Consider the following 18,566-nt stretch of genomic DNA (forward strand, 5'->3'; position numbering starts at 1 on the left):
GGACCTTATGGATTTAGAACGAGTGAACTAATATCTAAGGATTTTTAATAATTCCTTATTATTACTCTACATTTCCTTTTCTATTTTAGTTGGCATTTGTTTGTTCCTAATAAGTTTTAATGTTAGTAACTTGATAAGCTTCTGATAGTCTTATTCACAGAGAATTTTGCGAAATAAGAAAAATGTTTCTGTCTTGTCATTTTCTAAGTCAATCCAATTTGTTTCGTAAAATCTATGTAATTTTTTCCTTCTGATCTTAAAAATTTCATTCCGGTCAGGTTCCAATTCTTTAGCGTAGCACCGAAACAGATTTAACGGTAAGCTGACTTGGGAAAAGCTAGGTCCGTCATCACCATTAATGATCCAAGTGCTGACGGTAATCACTGTTGGCAATTTGTTCAAACGTGTTATGGACATATCTTTATAGATTACTTTCCCACAAAAAGAAAACCTGACGATGTTTTGATGTATGTTCGTGCGTTCTATTTCGTTTCGCATTAGCAGGTCGATTTACTTTTGCTGGACTTTGCCAGAGGGTCGTTAATTAGAATAGACAAATTGTTCTAATAGTTCTGTTTTAAGTTATTCAACTATCCAATTAACTAGTAACATGCTTTTGACGGTTTAAAAGTGGACGGGACATTACCCAGACACCCGAGTTGTACTTGTACTTATGATTATTAGGAGGTCGTGAGATGCGGTGTACTCAACACGACAGACAAGAATGACACATCTACACGGAAAACACTTTGAGCCCTGAAGATGATCTCAATAAAGATCGAAACGTTGGCACGATAAAGAAAATGTTTTTTTAAACCTACGTCACACCAGACTGCATCTCACGACCTCCAAGTAATCATCAAGTAACGGTCACTAAACACCACACACTTACGTACTTATGTTGTACTCTTATCTGTTTTGATTTCTTGTAAGCTTTGTGTTGTTTTTAAGTCGAGAAAGCCAATTCCGCTTTGTGACAAGTTTTGTGACCGTTTTCCCTAGTATGTCGGCAATTTCTGCAGAAGCCTCGTTACATAAGGAGACGGGACAGTCAAGGCTAGGAAAAAAAGGACCGGGTTGTCGACGGTCTGAGTCATCCGGAGCCCATTCACGGCCGACGGTTTACCACGTCTGACGAAGGATTTAAAGGGCCAAGGTTGCACCATTGCATTTGAACGGGATCGACTCTTTAGAAAGGGTTGTTAGTCAGTTTTACGGTCTCTTGAAATTTTCGAGTTGTGAAAGGACATTGCTGAGCTAAAAACTGTCCTGATGTCGCCCTTGGTATGAGATTTATGATCCTTTAGAATTTTATTTACACTCTTATGACCTGTAATCCTCCACAATTTGCATTTTTCAAGAACGAACTCAAACTTCATCAAAAAATAAGTCTACAAACAGAATTTTATTTTTACAAATGATATAGAGAAACGTCAACAAAAGCAAAAATACAAACATTTCTCAGTATCCTTTGAAATTTTATATTCTTGGCCACTGTTCAAATTTTTGTATCTTTCTTCTTTTTTTTTTTTTACGAGGGTTCGCAACCGCAGAGGTCATATAAAATTTCAGGGTGCCAGTATAACCATTTGTAAGTATGTCGGGTTCGAATGCAAGGGCCGCTGGATTCGAACCCGGGACCTTCACCTTACAGTGATGAGCGCCATGTCAAAGCCTAAACCGTTGTGGCCACCGGCGCCCCTGTATCTTTCTGTTATACACAGATCTGTCCTGTACATTTTAAAACATATGAGCTGCTGAAGATTTAATTTATTCAAGCAGATAATGCTGTTCATATTTAATTTACATGTAAAAAAAGAAGAAAATGAGTTTAAGGTAATGCAAGTAGATTTAAAAAATCCAATGCATCAATTTATTTCAATATCATTGGGTGGAAGCTGTTGTAAGTATTTTTAACTGCATAGATCGACAGGTCTAAAACAGAAGCAGCACGTGGAATGTCAGATTGAATAGCACGTTATTTGAAAAGGCGATAATTTTTACTGACTAGCATTCCTACCGCAAATGCCCATATCGGTAAATATTTATAGCGATTTTATTTAAATAATGATTAATACGTCATCAACCGTCAGAAGCAAGACCTCAGGGCAAGTGTCTATATAGAGCGTATAATTTTCATAGCTGGTTTTTGAGAACAATTGCCCAATAGGAAAAACCTCTGCACTTTCACCACATGTCGAACGGAGACCTGGTCAACGTAATATTTTATTGGGTTGACTTTTAACGTTGATTTGGTAAGGATAATTGGTGACAATTGGATAAGCAGTAAGTGGTAGCCAAATTTTATTCAAAGCTAGTTTAGCCGCAAGTCATTTTTGATTTAAACGAGGCTACTGAGAGGCCAGAAGAACAGTATGGCAAAAAATAAGCAGTGGTCAATCTTTAGTTTAATAATTAATACAATTATTTAGGTAAGGAGAGAACATTCAACGAAGTATAATGATAATTTATGGGGCGATTGAAATGAAACAAAACAAAATTAAACGAAAATTTATATATCAATGAGCTTGTATTAATACTTAAATACAAATAAACAATAAGGATAACCAAAATTTGTTTTAAAAGAAAATGATAAATAGGTATAAATGGCAATTTATCCAGAATACCTGCAGACCTTCGATTTCACAGTCTTCAGACTAGCCATTGCAGACCTCAAGAGACTTTTACATTTTATTTGAACAAACTCAGATTTGGTGATTTTATACATTTGATTTGAACAAACTTAGATTTGTTGATTTTATACATTTGATTTGAACAAACTTAGATTTGTTGATTTTATACATTTGATTTGAACAAACTTAGATTTGTTGATTTTATACATTTGATTTGAACAAACTAATTGAACTAACCATTGCAGACCTCAAAACTTATACACTTGAACAACTACCGACTTGCCCAACATTCTTTTAATATGACGATCGCCCTAATTTATTCTTGGCAAGACCGGTATGCAATGCAGGCCATATGTATACAAGATTCGGTTTAACACTCTCCAAATTTTAAACTATCCTATAATGTTGTTCATGAATCATGACAAACCATATTAAAGACTGGAGAAGTACGTTATTGTAAAATTCAACCAACAAACTAATATATATTTCATTAAGTATTGGGCGGAGGATTATGTAAAAAGGTTATCGAAAAACACATAGATGTACAATCAAAACAGTGGACTACAAAAATTGGACTTATCAGGAAAATTTATCGTCCCATGTCTAAAAGAGGGAAACGTTAGAATAAATTTACTTGTAGTACACATTACACTACATGCCATTTTACTTCTTCTCGTACGTTTATCACAGTTGGACTCTTTTATGTGATTTTTAAACGTTTCGTGAGTTTTTTCAAGGAGGAAACATTACTTGTGTGCAGTTTATCGGCCATTCTCGCTTAACAGAAATGTAAAACAAGGAAGCGACGACGGAGTCCCATTTCAGAGATTGCTTACGGTTCAACGACCATGGTACCGAGTTGCATTTCAGCGTTTTGACGAGGGGCTCATGTGAAAAATGCGATTTTCCGTTTTTTTCCATAAAACTCGTTGGCTCGGCGGCTTCAGTTGGAAACGCCCGTCCAGTGCCGAATCGGAAAAACAGCATTTCCACAGTGATTTTAGCCCGTTTCAATTGACCAGGTGTTATAGCATTCCAAGGTATGAGTCATAAGGGCTCTGCCCACGCAGCTACATGTGGATATAAAACCTGTTCCTCGAGTCCCACTTTGAAGTCGAATTAACACAAATCTCCTGTTTCGTTTATTTACATGCGCAAACGACGTCAATTTGTCCAAAAAACTTTCCGGCCAATATTTTGACAAGTCGGCCGTCTTATCGGGCCGAGAACGTTTCACTTTCGAAACAAACATAAACAACTTGCTCCGTTTGTTTTTCCAATTACTTTCTAATCAGGGTTGATGAAAAACCAGTTAAAAGCTGTGCCCAAATAATAATTTTCAAACGCACACTAAATGAAACAAGTCATCAAAATTTTTGTTATAACTTACCTTTGATATGACAAATTCTTCAAATATTGTTATAAAAAAAACTTCATACCAATATAAAACCCAATAAGTTTTAAAGGGGAAACAAATTACATAAGTGAATAAGTTAGATAAATATAAATTTAACGCAGCCACAAATTTCTGTTGACCCTACCTCGCGTGATGTCGGGATCGATGTTGCTGCTGCGGAACCGACTGAAATCGATGCTGACCCTTTTTTCCCAAAGAAAATCATTAGTCTTTACGAGTCGAAGTGCGGAATCGTCGTTCCCGATAGAATCAATTCGGTCGTAAATCAATCAGGGCAAATGAACGATTCGTCCATCCTCGGGATCATGCTCATAACGGCTCGCTCAGATCTTACAACTCGGTAGATTCGACAAAAAATACCCTCGGTTTTGGTCAATGTTTGAAGTGAGTTTAAATGTAAATAAATATAATTCAATTAATTGCGAAATTCGTTTTTACTATTTTCAAGATTGTGATCTCAGTAATAAATTCTCTCCAAGGTTGTTCTCGAAGGCTATGCATATACATACAAATTGTCTATACAACTACGGATTTATTTTAAATTTTTTAACTTCATGGCAACAAAATATCATTATTGTTGAATTCTTCTGAAATTCGTTATTTAAAATGTGGTTTTTCCTTAAAAATCGACAAGCAATATACCGGATTAAAGTATAACAATAAAGCTCAGAAATGCAAAAAAATAAATACATATTTAGATTTTTGATGGTTGGTAGGTCCTCTGGCCTAGCCTTGGTATAATCTGTAAATCGTCACATCAAAAACTAATTTTTCAATTAACGGTCATCATAGTATAATTACAGTCCCTTATAATAGTTAAATAAAGAATAATATGGTCAGTACATTCTTTTATGTGAATTATCCACTATAAAAAATTGTTTGATCTTATTATCTTTATGATTATTGTGAATATTGGTTATCGGTTTACCTAGTTACTCTGGTTCCTTGAATCGAATATGATGGAAAACGTATGTTTATACGTTATTTAAAATGTTTTCTTCCTTAAACATCGACAAGCAATATACCAAATTACAGTATAACAACAGAGCTCAGATATGTAAAAAATATATACATATTTTAATTTTGGGTGGCTGGTAGGTCACCCTCTGTCGTACCCTTAGCATCATCTCCAAATCGTCACATCAAAAACTATGGGAAATTAAAGGTTCGTTAATATCAAGGGAAACCGTTTGTGGAAATGGTATGGTATGGTATGGTAAAAAAAGGATACTAGGAAGCGGAGTTTGTGCTCCCCAGGCACTGCAGCCTTTTGGATTATTGTACCTTCCTAGTTTCTTGGTTCAGTCTAATAAACTCAATCCTTCTCCTTGGAAGTATCATGTCATTGACTGTCGCTGCTGCAATTCCCTGAGATTTTTCGATACGTTAGGTTAAATCTCCATTGAGCTGTTGCTTCGCATTCGAAGATGATATGGGTGGTTGTTTCCTCCTCCTTATTATATAATCTGCAAATGGGATTATCGCTGTATATACCCATGTCATGTATATGTTTTCTCGGATGCCAGAAACCTGTTAGTAGTCCTACCTCTGAGTTTGGCACCCTCCAATTGCAACAATGCTTTTGCCAGTCTTGGTGAGGGTTGTTTCATCATAAGTTTACTATGTCTAGCACCGCTAGGGTTTATCCACTTCCCCTTTTGTTTTGTTTGGATCCATCCTACGATGGACGATTGTGTTTGTTATCCCAAGTGTAGGTTTGGGGCCTATGTATGGTCTTGCGGATCCTCCTCTGGCCAGACTGTCTGCTTTCTCATTACCCAAAATTCCCCTGTGCCCTGGCACCCAAAATATCATCAGGTGTTTCTCAATGCAATCACTGACTAATTTTGTTTTGATTCTTTTACATCCAAATGCTTTAATGACTATTTACTATCAGATCTTATGAGGATTTTTTTGCCAGTTTGACGTTTTTTTGTTTTAAAACGCATTATTAAGGAATGAATTGTAGTAGTCGTTAGTAAAGAAAAAGTGTCGGTTTCTTTTCATTTTGGTGTTTTTCGAGTTAATTTGTCTGTTAACCCGTATTTTGACCATGTTCCGTTTGATTTTTTTTTGTCGATTCATGATTTTTTCCTCCTCTTTTAGTTAATTTTAACATAAACTATTTGATTGCTCTAAAAAGCAGGAAGGTCTTGGATAAACAGGATGCTTCGCCCTGAGTGTGTTCTTATTGAAATAAATGACCCGACTTCCGTCAATAGACTGCGTCGGACTATTCTTCCCAAGGGGAGAAATGCCCCCATTGCCCGATTTGTTTAAATGTAAGATTTAAAAAAGAATGGAAACGGCTTTGAATTGTAATCCTCCCCTTTTATTTCCACTTAGGTGTTCCTCGTCTTAAAATAGAATAAAAGGGGGAGGATATTTTTTTCTCTTATTCAATTTCACCCTGCCATTTTCTTACTATTTCTAGTGTTTTATTTAGAAGTGTGTGTAAACCTGTTTTTTTTCTTCTAGGCCTCTATGGACTTGCCCCCGGATAAGGCGAAACTTCTCAAGCAATACGACATCGAGAAAAAATGGGACCTTATTTGCGATCAGGTGAGCAAAATTGTATAAAACTCTGAAAAATAGCGGTACTTCCAACAGAAAAACGTTACAAGTCGCGAAAAATTTTTTAACATAAAATGTAAAACGGTGTAATTTACATAAATCTTTTGCGTTGGTTTGAAAGAATAAATTGCTTTTAAAAAGCAAGCTGTTCAGATTTTTGGTAAGATTTTTTCTTGAATCTCTCTTGTATTTTTCTTTTCTCGTAAACATCATTCATAGAAAAAATAAAAATATCCTTTTCTTGTGTGAGTGAACTAAGAGGGTGGGAATGTCATTTATTAGCGTGCATTCCCAATGAGCCTGAGGAATATCGAGTACTCTGTGATAGTGTCATTGCTAACCGGACTATCATGTTTTTAACTTGTTTCTGTGTATTTATTTTTGTTATTTGAGTTATTTTATCTACAACTGATGAGGCCCTGAGTTACCGACAAGCTAGCAGTAGGATAAAGAAAAGAGAGAGGAGGTTACCATTATAACATAAAACATTCATAACTTGGCTGGAGAAACACTAAAAGAAATTTTTTGGTTTAAAACGCTAGAAAAATATGAAAAGAAGTGTAAAGACAAGAAAGAGAGGGCTAGCGAGGACCAGTGTACACTGAGAGGCAAAAAATTGGCCACCATAATATTTCTAATTATATCTTAGACAATCCTCCTTTCAGTTGTATGTTTCAACAATATTATGCTGTTTTAAGGGATTGGAGGTAAATAAAACACTGATCAAATCTCTCGTTTACAATTGGATTATGTAAATAGATGTTTGAATAGTCTTTTTTTTTTTTAAGGTTGTGTGTCTATATGTTTTGTCTGAGTGCATGTATTTATTAGCGTGAATGGCGGGGGGTGTGGGTAAAATATAACGTCGTCATCACCCCTCGAACGATGAGAGCGTAAGAGTGTGTGTTCGGGGTCGATGGCGGAATATTTATAAAAGTACTCCATCGACCCCAATCTAGAATATAGGGTCGGTGGAGGAATATCAAGTACTCCACCGACCAAACGGAATCAGTGTACTGTATGGATGTATTTATGTGTATGAATGTATTTATTTGTATGAATGTAGTGTTGAAAGGGTAAATAGAATATAGACATAGTTGGGGGCTGAAATAACCTAGATGCCGGAAGCCCCAGTAAAAAAAAAAGTCATTTTTTATGTAAAGCTTCTTTCTAACGTTCCGGTGGTTAGATTTTAAGTTGTAGCATTTGTAGGTTGCAAATTTGTTTCAGCGATGGTTTTAGGTGATACAGATTCGGCTAGAATCATAGCATTGTTGGAAGATGGAAGAAGCCAAGTATATCTGGCCATGGTACTTAACATTCTCAGAGTAACTGTCCGAAGGGTTCTTCTTCTATCGCTACCAAAATACTGGAGGTTACTCAAAAAGACATGGATCAGGTCGTTATCGTGTTACATCTACGAGATATGACCATGAATTTTTTCGAATGTACTCCGTAATCACATTATGTAGTTGAGATCAAGTAACGACATTAACAAGTTAGAAATGGTATTGTCAGCTTACGCTCTGAAGGTGAAGACTTACAGAAGCTGGATTACGCTGAGAAGGAATGCCACCGGTCCAGAACTTCTTCCAAGGCACAGAACAGCTCGGTTAAGTTTTGTAAGAAGTCACATCAATTGGTCTGATTAAGAATGGACTAAATCTTGTTTTCGGATGAGTCCGGGTTTCGTTTGAGGTCTTCTGACGGCAAAAAGAGGGTTTGGAGAAGAATAGATGAGCGATATATCCCCGCAACAATTTTCCTCCGGAGAAGCTATAGAGGTGGTGTTATGGTTTGGGCAGGCATTTCTATGAAAGGTCGTACAAACTTGATATTCGTCGAGGGTTCCCTAGCAGCTGCGCGATACATTGAAAATGTGTTATCAGAAAAAGTTGTCCCTTGCATACCACTAATTGGCCTTTAATTTTTGTTCATGACAAAGCTGGGAACGTTGTTGACTACTTGGAATGGGCTTCTATTTAATGTTTGGAGTAGCCAGCGTGTAGTCCTGACTTGAACCCTATCGAACACCTTTGTGACGAGCTGGTAGGGAGAATATAGATTACCCAGTGATACCAGAGAATTTGCAGGAATTAGAAATGGCGCTGTTGGAGGAGTAGGAAAATATTCTACTGTACTACATTCAAAACCTCACAAAATGGATGCGTCTAATGCAAGCGGTGATCAACGAAAGAGGTGGAAACACTCCGTACTGATTGGAATATTTTCTTCATTGTTTCCATAGGCTAGAATCATAGCATGGTTGGAAGATTGAAGAAGTCAGGTGGTGAACATTCCCAAAACACCAGGCACACTAGAACTCATCTCACGATTTCTGAATAATTCCCAAAACAATTGTCCGAAAGGTCATCCATCGCTACTAAGATACTGGAGGTTACACAAGAAGGCATGGATCAGGTCACCATCGTGTCGCATCTCAGAGAAATTTTATTGTTTCGTATGTACTCCGTAATCGACATTCTACCCCTGTTCAGATCAAGCAACTACTTCAAAAAGTTAGAAATGTTAATGTCAGTTTGCGGAGACTTTCAGACGCTGGATTACATTTGAGAAGGTCTGCCACTGGTCCAGAACTTCTGACAATGCACAGAACAGCTCGGTTAAGTTTCGCCAGAAATAATTTCAATTGGTAAGACCAATCTTGTTTTCGTATGGTCCGGGTTTCGTTTGATATCTTCTGACGGCCTCTTGGTTTGGAGAAGAATAGGAGAGTGAATATCCCCGCAACATTTTCTCTTCGGAGAGGCTATGAAGGTGGTGGTATTATGGTTTTGGCAAGCAAGTCCATGGAAGGTCTCACAAACTTGATCTTCATCTAGGGATCCCCAACAGCTGCGTGATACATTGAAGAAGTTGTTCCTTTTATGCCACTAACTGGCGAAGTTCTATTTTTATGCATGACGATGCAAGCCCCACATAGGAATGGAGACTACATGGAACTGGCTTCAATTCAATGTTTGTTGTGGCCAGCTTGTAGTCCCTACTTACACCCTATCGAACCAATTTGTCAAAGATGGTAAAACGTCGCCCAGTGATGCCAGAGATTTGCAGGAAAATAGCGCTGAAATGCCATGTCGAATGCAAGTCATCAACGCAAGAGGAGGAAATAATCCGTACTAAATTGAATATTTTCTTCATTGTTTCCATAGCAATATTTTTGATAAAATTGTTTTAGTCAGTTTATTTAGCTATATCGTATATTTTTCTTTAAAAGTATCCAGTAAACAGCGAAAAATAATAATTATAACGATTACGAGCATTTCCTAAAGAAACCTAGAGGGGCCACATTTTTTGCCTCTCAGTATAGTTTGCATGCCCTAAAATCGAAACTAAGTTGGTAAATTATCCAACTTGTTTAATATGTGTTTGCTCAACTATACAAACATACATTTTACTTTTGTATTATTTGAATAAATTACTTTTAAATGCCTCCCACGAGAGTGGAGGAGTGGTCATGTTTATTAAAAAATTTAATTTATATGTAATATCTCATATCCTCCCTTTCTAAACATCTCTTCTTTTATATTTAACATTCACGTTACAGTTAGTTCCAAACAAACATATTTACGCTCTAAAGAATACAGATAGTTAATTACGTTGGCCCAAAGAACGTAGCGGGAATAATAATTTAATATCTGAATTTTTGAAGATCAACAACCTAGTTAAAGGAGTATTAGAGAATTCGAAACAATTAATTAGCTGATGAAATTATTTTTTACAGATTTGTTATATGGTAAGCGTTACTGTGACTTGATTGTGTAATTTATCAGGATATAATAAGATTTGTTGTATTAAAACACATACACAAACAATTGAACAGTTTTTCGTTCGTTATAGCTGTATCAAGCTGATGTCAGTACAAGTTATGTACGTGTATAACAATATACAACTAAGCAAAAAGTTTCAAGCGTTATAACTACTTACACTCATCTCAGTGGGTCTTGTTTTCTTCTTTATGCCTTTTTTGTATCCAAAAACCAACAAAAAGTAAAACTATCATTGGTTAACAAACTTTCTGTTTGTTGATCGACCTGCAGATAATCTATGTAGGGGTCGAAAGCTCGGTGAACCCAGCATTTAGTCTACTTTTTTCACCTCTTCGAATATTGGAACCCTACATAACAAACTTTACTTCGTACCCCTTGAAGAAAACATTCTATTTGCGTTATTTACATTTCGATCTGCTGTTTCAATATTTGTGGGGAAAAAGGAAAAACTCAACCGGTCGTAGTCTTGGCGTGGTAATTGTGTTAATGTAATTTAATTTTCCGAGCGTTGGCCTCAAGCGAACTAAATTGGTTGTTTGTTTTCAATTAACATTTAAATTGCCCATTTTAAACTTAAATTATTAATTTCTTTTTGCATAAATTGGAGTATTTAAGTGTTTTTCTAAATGAATTTAACCTGTTGTACTGTCATTTTTGTGTTCTTGTTATAAATAAGTAAAGAGGAAAAATCTCATTTGTCAACCTGTCTTCCCTGTTGTCAGGGGTGTTAAAAAGTATACAACACTTACTTATTATTATTTCTTTCAATTAATTAATCTTTTTATGTACGGTTTTGGTTGAAATGAAAGAGCTAGAGCCACGGGAGGGATTCGAACCCACGACCTTCGGCTAAATACGCCGCTGCTTTACCACTTGAGCTATCGTGGCTTCGATCCACTCGGACACCAACTTCCCATCTCAACCTACAGTCTTTCGAATTTTCCCTCCTTTTTTGCCATTTTTCAAATGTCGTGTAATCAGGATTCGATCTCTGCGCTATATAGCCAAGGGGAGCTGTTAGTGAAGTTGTACTTCGTTTTACTTCCATTATATTTAGTGGTCTATTGACCAAATTACTTCTTTCAATTTATTAATCTTTTTATGTACAGTTTTGGTCGAAATGAAAAAGATTAATTAATTGAAAGAAGTAATTTGATCAATAGACCACTCAATATAATGGATTATTATTATTTTAAAAGGGAAATTTTAAATTTTTAAATTATTGTACAATTATTAAAGAAAACACTACCAAACCTAAATAAGAAGAGGAAGTTTTATAAATATGTTTTAAATTTACTTTATAGTTCGCATTTATATGACATTTTTCAATTAAGTTTATTAGTGATTTTAAAATAAAATGTTGAAATTTTTCTGACTTTTCTTCCTTAATTAATTACTCTTTTTCAGAATGTACATCCTTTATATTCAAGTTATTATGAAAGCTGCTGTGCTATAAGATCAGACTTATTTAAAAATTAATATAAAACGTGTAGAAATGTTACTTGGCAAAATATAAACCATTTCTTATCTACAAATTGTTACCTCTTACATTGAACGTTAGCATTTGTCGCTATGACAACTGTATTACTATAGTCGGTAGGGTCATAAGCAGGGCGCGGCGTGAATTTTACCTGTACCAAACGTGAACGTCCTGCTTATGTCCGATTTTCCGTCTTTTGTTCGATTGATCATAGCTGTGTATTTTTATTTTCAAACTATTGGGCTGTTGAGATGTACAAAAGTCGGCCAATGTGAAAAAGATTAAGTAAAAAATTCCAGCTCAGGCAAACAAAGTAGAATTTGTGAAATATATTTTATATATACGTAAATTCTGTATGCTCTTGTGTAATTTTTGCTGCACAGGGACTAAATATAAGTTTGGATTTCTTAAAATAAATATAAAGACTGGTATAATCGATGTAAATTTATTTGTCAGGTAAAAAGTGCAAATCGTTGAGATAGAATATTGCTGTTTGAGTGGATTAGTAGAACGCACTAGATTATCGACGGGACTGTTTATCTTGTCCTAGTTTGCACGGTTGAGGAATTTGCTGTAGACAAAGGCAATGTACAACCCCGGGGCGATATCTAATCGAGGTTGTGGCACCTTTTCTCAAGGGAAATTGCTTAAATTCCACTGAGGGGTTTTTCTTTTAATAATCCGCACGATGCCGGCGGAAATAATTGTAAATGTGGACACGTTAGATTCCCAGGATCACGAGAAAAATCCTCGTCTTAATAGAAATCGTGAACGGTAACCCACTGCGCAGTTGGGGAAAAACGGACTCCGAAGCGGAACTGGAGAAAAGGAAAGTTCTCAAAAAACATGGACCGAGGAGGAGGAATAAATAAAAGTGTATTAGCATAATGAATCATACATTTCCCAACGTATTACGAAGAGCCCATTGTACTTTTTAATTTGGTATAAACAGGCTTTAAAGCTCATAAGCTCGTAAAGCTCTTGCATAAGGGGGTACTAGTGCTTATCAAGACATTTTGCCTATCAAAGTGGAAAAATAATTACCTTTCTTGGAATCACACTGCTGAATATGCCTAAGGTGAAAATTATGCTCTTTAAAGTCTCCTAATTACTGGAAAAATATTCCAAGAATTAAAACTTTTCTCATCCTTAATTTTGAAAACACGGAAATTAATTTTTTCGACACTTCTTAATGAGTTCGTTTGGTTGAATGTAAAGTTACTAATTATATGGAAATTATAAATAAGTTTTTGAGAGTTTCTAATATATAATAAGCTAATATAATAAGCTCCCTCGAAATAAGGTATGAGGTAGTATGAAGTCCTTGTCAAATAAATCTCATAGGAGATTTTCACGATTAGACCAAAGCGAAAAAGGCCTGCCGAGCATAACCAACCATCATAAATATTAATGATATTTTGCTTTGAAGTTTGTATACAGCTGGAACATAAATGATTCATTCATAAATGCACAATACATCTTGTGAAACGTTGCGGAGAAATTCGCGAGGGGATGAACAGTAGCCTGATCGTTACCAAACCGGTCCAAACTTAGCGAGACTAGACAGACCTAAGTACAAAAAAATATATTTGTTACATATTGCTCTAGTCTTAATTTGGCATACAATTTTCATCATTTTTAACATATTAGGGGTATTCACGATGTTTGTAAGATGTTAACTCAAATAGAGAAAAATCTAGTAAGATCGTGAACGCCCCCTTCTTTAGCATGTTAAACGTTAATTTTTCAGCAATGCTGCTCGTGGCGATTGGTTGAACCAACAATAAAGATATAAACAAGTCCTTGAAGGCTTGTTGTTTGTTTTTGTTTTGTTTTGTGTCTTTCATTCAAAACGATATCTGTGCACTCGAAAAGTACTAACAAATGACACGCTTGGGGGGCGTAACGGTATAGGAGTTGACACGGCGGTCATCACTGTAAGGTAAAGGTCCCGGGTTCGAATCGGCCGACATGCTTACAAATGGACTTTTTTTTCAAAAACACCGGTACCCTGACGGTTTATATGACCTCTGCTGTTGCGGACCGTCGTAAAAAAAGACACGCTTCAATTCGTGCCGACATACCTAACGTGTATCCTAAGGTCAACAGCCTGCAACTTTATAGGATATGGGATGTATCTATTATGAATGAGAGCAAATGGACAGGTCAGAAATTAACAAAAGAAATGTATTGGTATGATTTAATTAATGCGTATTTAAGAATAAAAATAGGCTTAAACAAAAAACATCTGTTAAATTCATGGCTGCCATGTTGGTTACCTACGCCCTAACGGCTAGCAATGTGACTACATTTTCGACCTAACATCTAACATTGGCCATGGCCTGTTAGATCGAGTAATGTTAGCTAGCCGATTTTTACAAGTCTAAATCATCATTTTTCTCGATCTAGCAGGATCTAACAGAGTTAACAGGGTTAACACTAAGATCGTGAATACCCCTATTATCTAAGTTATATATTATATTATCTTTAGTTTAAGTGCGTTTTATCCTTGCATTCATTCCGAATGAGAGGAAGTGTGAATCGTTGTAAATGTACTGGAATTAAAATTTCCATTGCCGTTTATTTTGCTAATTGTGTCTAATTAGGCACACGACCATTTGAATTAAACAATACTTCCCGAAATGTAATTGTTTAAATGGATTCGCCATGGCGTGAAGGACTGACACTCTCCTTTCTCGCCACGCTAAATTTACTCAATTTTCATGTTTATCGATTGACGATTGTGCTCAAGTTTGGAATTAAGCCGCGGAATCATTTCGCCGAGGGTAAAGCAAAGTAAAGAACTGGCATGATGGAGTGAGGGAACTGCTGACGAATTGCTCGTCTCATTAGCCTCCGACCTATCTCGTGTCGCAATCAAATAAGAATGTGGCAACCGGGGCAAATTTTTCTCTTTTAAAAATTACCAACAACTTTTTTTTATTTTTGCTAGAGGGCCGAGATTTCCATAAATGTCAAAACCACTGGAAGAAGATTTCCTTAATATGGTGATGACGATCAAGCCCTGAACTTTTTTTTCTAGAACGCATGGAAATTTATTTTGCCTCGATTCGCAATGGCAAAAGAATGCTCACGTTTGTTTTTACCAGTTCAATAAGAACACAACTGGAATATTTCGGGCGAGTCGAAACGTGCCTAATCCTTCTTATTGTATTTTATATTTATTCTTGTATACAAATATTTCAGTGTGCTTGTAAATTGCATGGAAATCCTTCTATTTGATATTCTGGGCTATAATTTGCCTCCTTAATGCAAGTTTTCAGAAATGATCAGTTTGTACGCGTGCAAGTAAAAATAAAGTTTTATTTATCAAAATTATTGTATATTACATACTTGATCGAAGGCCTGAGCCAAATCAAGAAAGGCCCCCGAACAATACTGTCCCAACTCAAGAGAGGCAGAAATAACATCTACAACGCTGTGGCACTGCTGCCATTAATTGTGCGCTTTACATTTCACTATTCACAAAATTATTAACCTAGTTAATAGTTCTTATGGTTTTGGTGTTTTCGACCTTCTAACCGTGCTTCGATTGTGTAGGAGTAAGGTCGCGTCGAAATTCTCGTCCTGGATGAGACAAGACTGGTGTTTGGCCGCCAATCTTTGTATATCCTATATATCCTTGTCCCTTACGTTACCAGATGCATTGACTGTTTAGGAGTGCTGGTATAACAATTGGTAATGTTTGGAACCCATAGTTAAATACCATACATTCTCTTAGGCATTAGGACTATTTGTATATTTTGTTTAGTAAAGTTGGTAGAATTCGGTTAGGTTTTTAGCAACGATAATCCTTTGATCTTATCTCGACCAATCGTGCTCCGCGAGTTCTGGTAGAAAGGATTGTTGGATATAGTAGTATTTAAGATTTACTCCTCACATCTTAATTGGAAGCACGGCTTTACTGTAATTTCGCATAAAATGTGTTCTTTCACAGATCTCGGTCACGATCACAGTAACAAAATAAGGCATTACGGGATGAACCCGGTTTAGAAAGTGGCAATCGTTTCGAGATAGTATGGGCCTTTACGCAACAATGACAACTACTTGCAAATTGGACCGGCTGAAAGCAGTACCTCAAAGCTAGAAAAGAAAAAACCGTTATGGCTTCTCCGAGGGATGGGAAACCGCATTTTAACGCAAGATATGATCTTTTCCTGAGGACAAGGAGTCTATTGAGAATGGCTGTGGCTTTTCACAGACGGAATTTAAAGGTCTGACGAGGAGGAAGTACGATTGTAGATAGCCTCGGTGAAAATCGGCATAATTTTTTTCCCTAACGATGTACACCCGATGTCTTCCGGTTTATCGGTGTAGGCGGCCAAACCAGATTTTCACGTTCCAACAGATGTTTATTTCTTTTTAATTAGGAGGTTTAGAAGTTTTTTAAAAATCAGATATTAGCCGTTTAGTTGCACGTAGGCGTATCTCTATCTCTGAACTATTTGAATGTTTATTTTCATCTACTTCTGCGCTTTCTCTTTTTACCGATCGTGCACAGTCGGTGGTCTGACCGCGGATGATATTTTGACGACAATTTCGAGTACGGAGTATTAATTTTTTTTGTACGGAGAAATAGCGAGTGGTGTAATCATGACATGCCAACACTTGGTCATGAGATGTGTCACGACCGATTAGCTGAAAAATTACAACCTTGAGCCCCATTCAGGGGGCCAATCTTCTAACTAGTCGTCATATGGCTGGTTTCAATCCCTGCGAACGTTTGGGCTCAATCTGCTGTCAACATGTATTAAGGAAAATTCCTGATTATTATCTGAAATACGTATATTTGCCGAAGCTAAATTTGCATCTACATGCTTTGCATATCACGAAAATTTAACTGTGTAGTATGTAACTAGGTTTTAACCAAGCTGAAAGAAAAATTCAAAAATGGTCTAATACAAGAGGTACTATTTAATTTTAGGTTTGAAGTTTTAAAATATTTTAGAGTTAAAAGAAATTATCTGAATTTCAGTTTTCATTGTGAATTTAGCCAATACGAGAATACTTTCCACTTTCCGGCACAATGTCCAGTTTTATATAAAAACGTTGGCTGCATAAAACAGTTCTGATGAGGAAGAAACAATCGAAATACTGAATGGCATATGCTAAGAAGAAAAACCTTTGTTTAATTTTCTACCATGTCTGATATTATATTATTCTATAATTATCCGGAGATCGTGAGATGCGGTCTGGTGTGACGTAGATTTTAGAAAAACATTTTCTTTATCATGCCAACGTTTCGATCTTTATCCAGAAATCGTGAGATGCGGTCTGGTGTGATGTAGGTTTCAGAAAAACATTTTCTTTATCGTGCCAACGTTTCGATCTTTATTGAGATCATCTTCAGGGCCTGGGATTTACAAACATTGTTTAAATTTAACAAATACATGTAGGATGTGGAAAATTCGATACGTTGGCACGATAAAGAAAATGTTTTTCTGAAACATACATCACAGCAGACCGCATCTCACGATTTCTGTATAATCATCGAATAACGGTCACTAATCATCATACGTTTCGATCTTTATTGAGATCACCTTCAGGGGTCAAAGTGTTTGTTTTCTGCGTAATTGTGTCATTCTTGTGTGTCGTGTTGTGAGCGCCCGTGTTTTGTCTTTTTCTTCGTCTGTTTTTGTGGACATTTAGATTGCATCAGTAATTAATTTAGCTGTTGGGAAATCTGTTTTGTTGTAAGGAATGGAATGTTTGGGACCAAGTACAGGAAGTTTTGGATTTCCGGAGGAATATTAGTTCTTGTTAGTTTTAGAAACCATTTGTTTGTGTTAAAAGGTGTTTGGTTGTTTGTTGATTAAGTTGTTCAGTTTTATGGTGTGTTGTTTTTAATTTGGTCAAAGTGGAAATTGTTTCCATCTTTGAGATGTTTGTAACAAAATTTTAAAATGTCTGTAGATAATATGTTGGCGGCACTGAGTTTTAATTAGTGTAATGTTTGTGTTACTTTTTTTGTTACTTGTTTTTTGTTGAAATGCAGACAATACAAGGTATTTCCTAGTCACATCAAAAAGAATTTTAACCTTACAAATGCCACACTAACACAACCAAACACCAGAATTAACGACATACAAAAGGTCACAGTACATTTCAAAAGAAACATTTTAAACATAGAAATCACCACGAGCATTAAAAAACATTAACACATAAATTACACCAATGAAAACTCAGTGCCGCCAACATTACACCTACAGACATTTTAATTTTTTTTTTTTTTTTTACAGACATCGAAAAGATGCATACAATTTCCACTTTTACCAAATTAAAAACAAACACACCATAAAGCTGAACAACTTAATCAACAAACAAACTAATATTCCTCCTAACATCCAAAACTATTACTTGGTCCCAAATATTCCATTCCTTACAACAAAACAATTTCCCAACAGCTAAATTAATTACTGATGTAGACTATGCAATCCAAAAGTCCACAAAAACAGAAGAATAAAAGACATAACACGGGCACTCTCAACACGACACACAAGGATGACACAATTACACAGAAAACAAACACTTTGAGGCCTGAAGATGATCACAATAAAGATCGAAACGTTGGCACGATAATGAAAATATTTTTCTAAAACCTTCCTCACACCAGACCGCATCTTACGATCTCCGAATTGACTAATGGTCAC

General features: G+C 36.1%; 1 protein-coding gene across 2 annotated transcripts in view; it reads left to right on the plus strand.

The window, feature by feature from the left end:
- LOC106668244 (formin-like protein CG32138) overlaps positions 1 to 18,566 on the plus strand; it is a 134,204-nt gene that overhangs the window by 58,003 nt on the left and 57,635 nt on the right. For both annotated transcript variants that reach the window (XM_014396803.2, XM_014396812.2), the window contains exon 2: positions 6,529 to 6,612. In XM_014396803.2, coding sequence (XP_014252289.1) covers positions 6,529 to 6,612 — 84 coding nt within the window. The remainder of the gene's footprint in view (positions 1 to 6,528; positions 6,613 to 18,566) is intronic.

Source organism: Cimex lectularius, unplaced genomic scaffold (assembly GCF_000648675.2).
Source record: "Cimex lectularius strain Harlan isolate CLEC.00 unplaced genomic scaffold, Clec_2.1 scaffold2, whole genome shotgun sequence".
NCBI classification, from domain to species: domain Eukaryota; kingdom Metazoa; phylum Arthropoda; class Insecta; order Hemiptera; family Cimicidae; genus Cimex; species Cimex lectularius.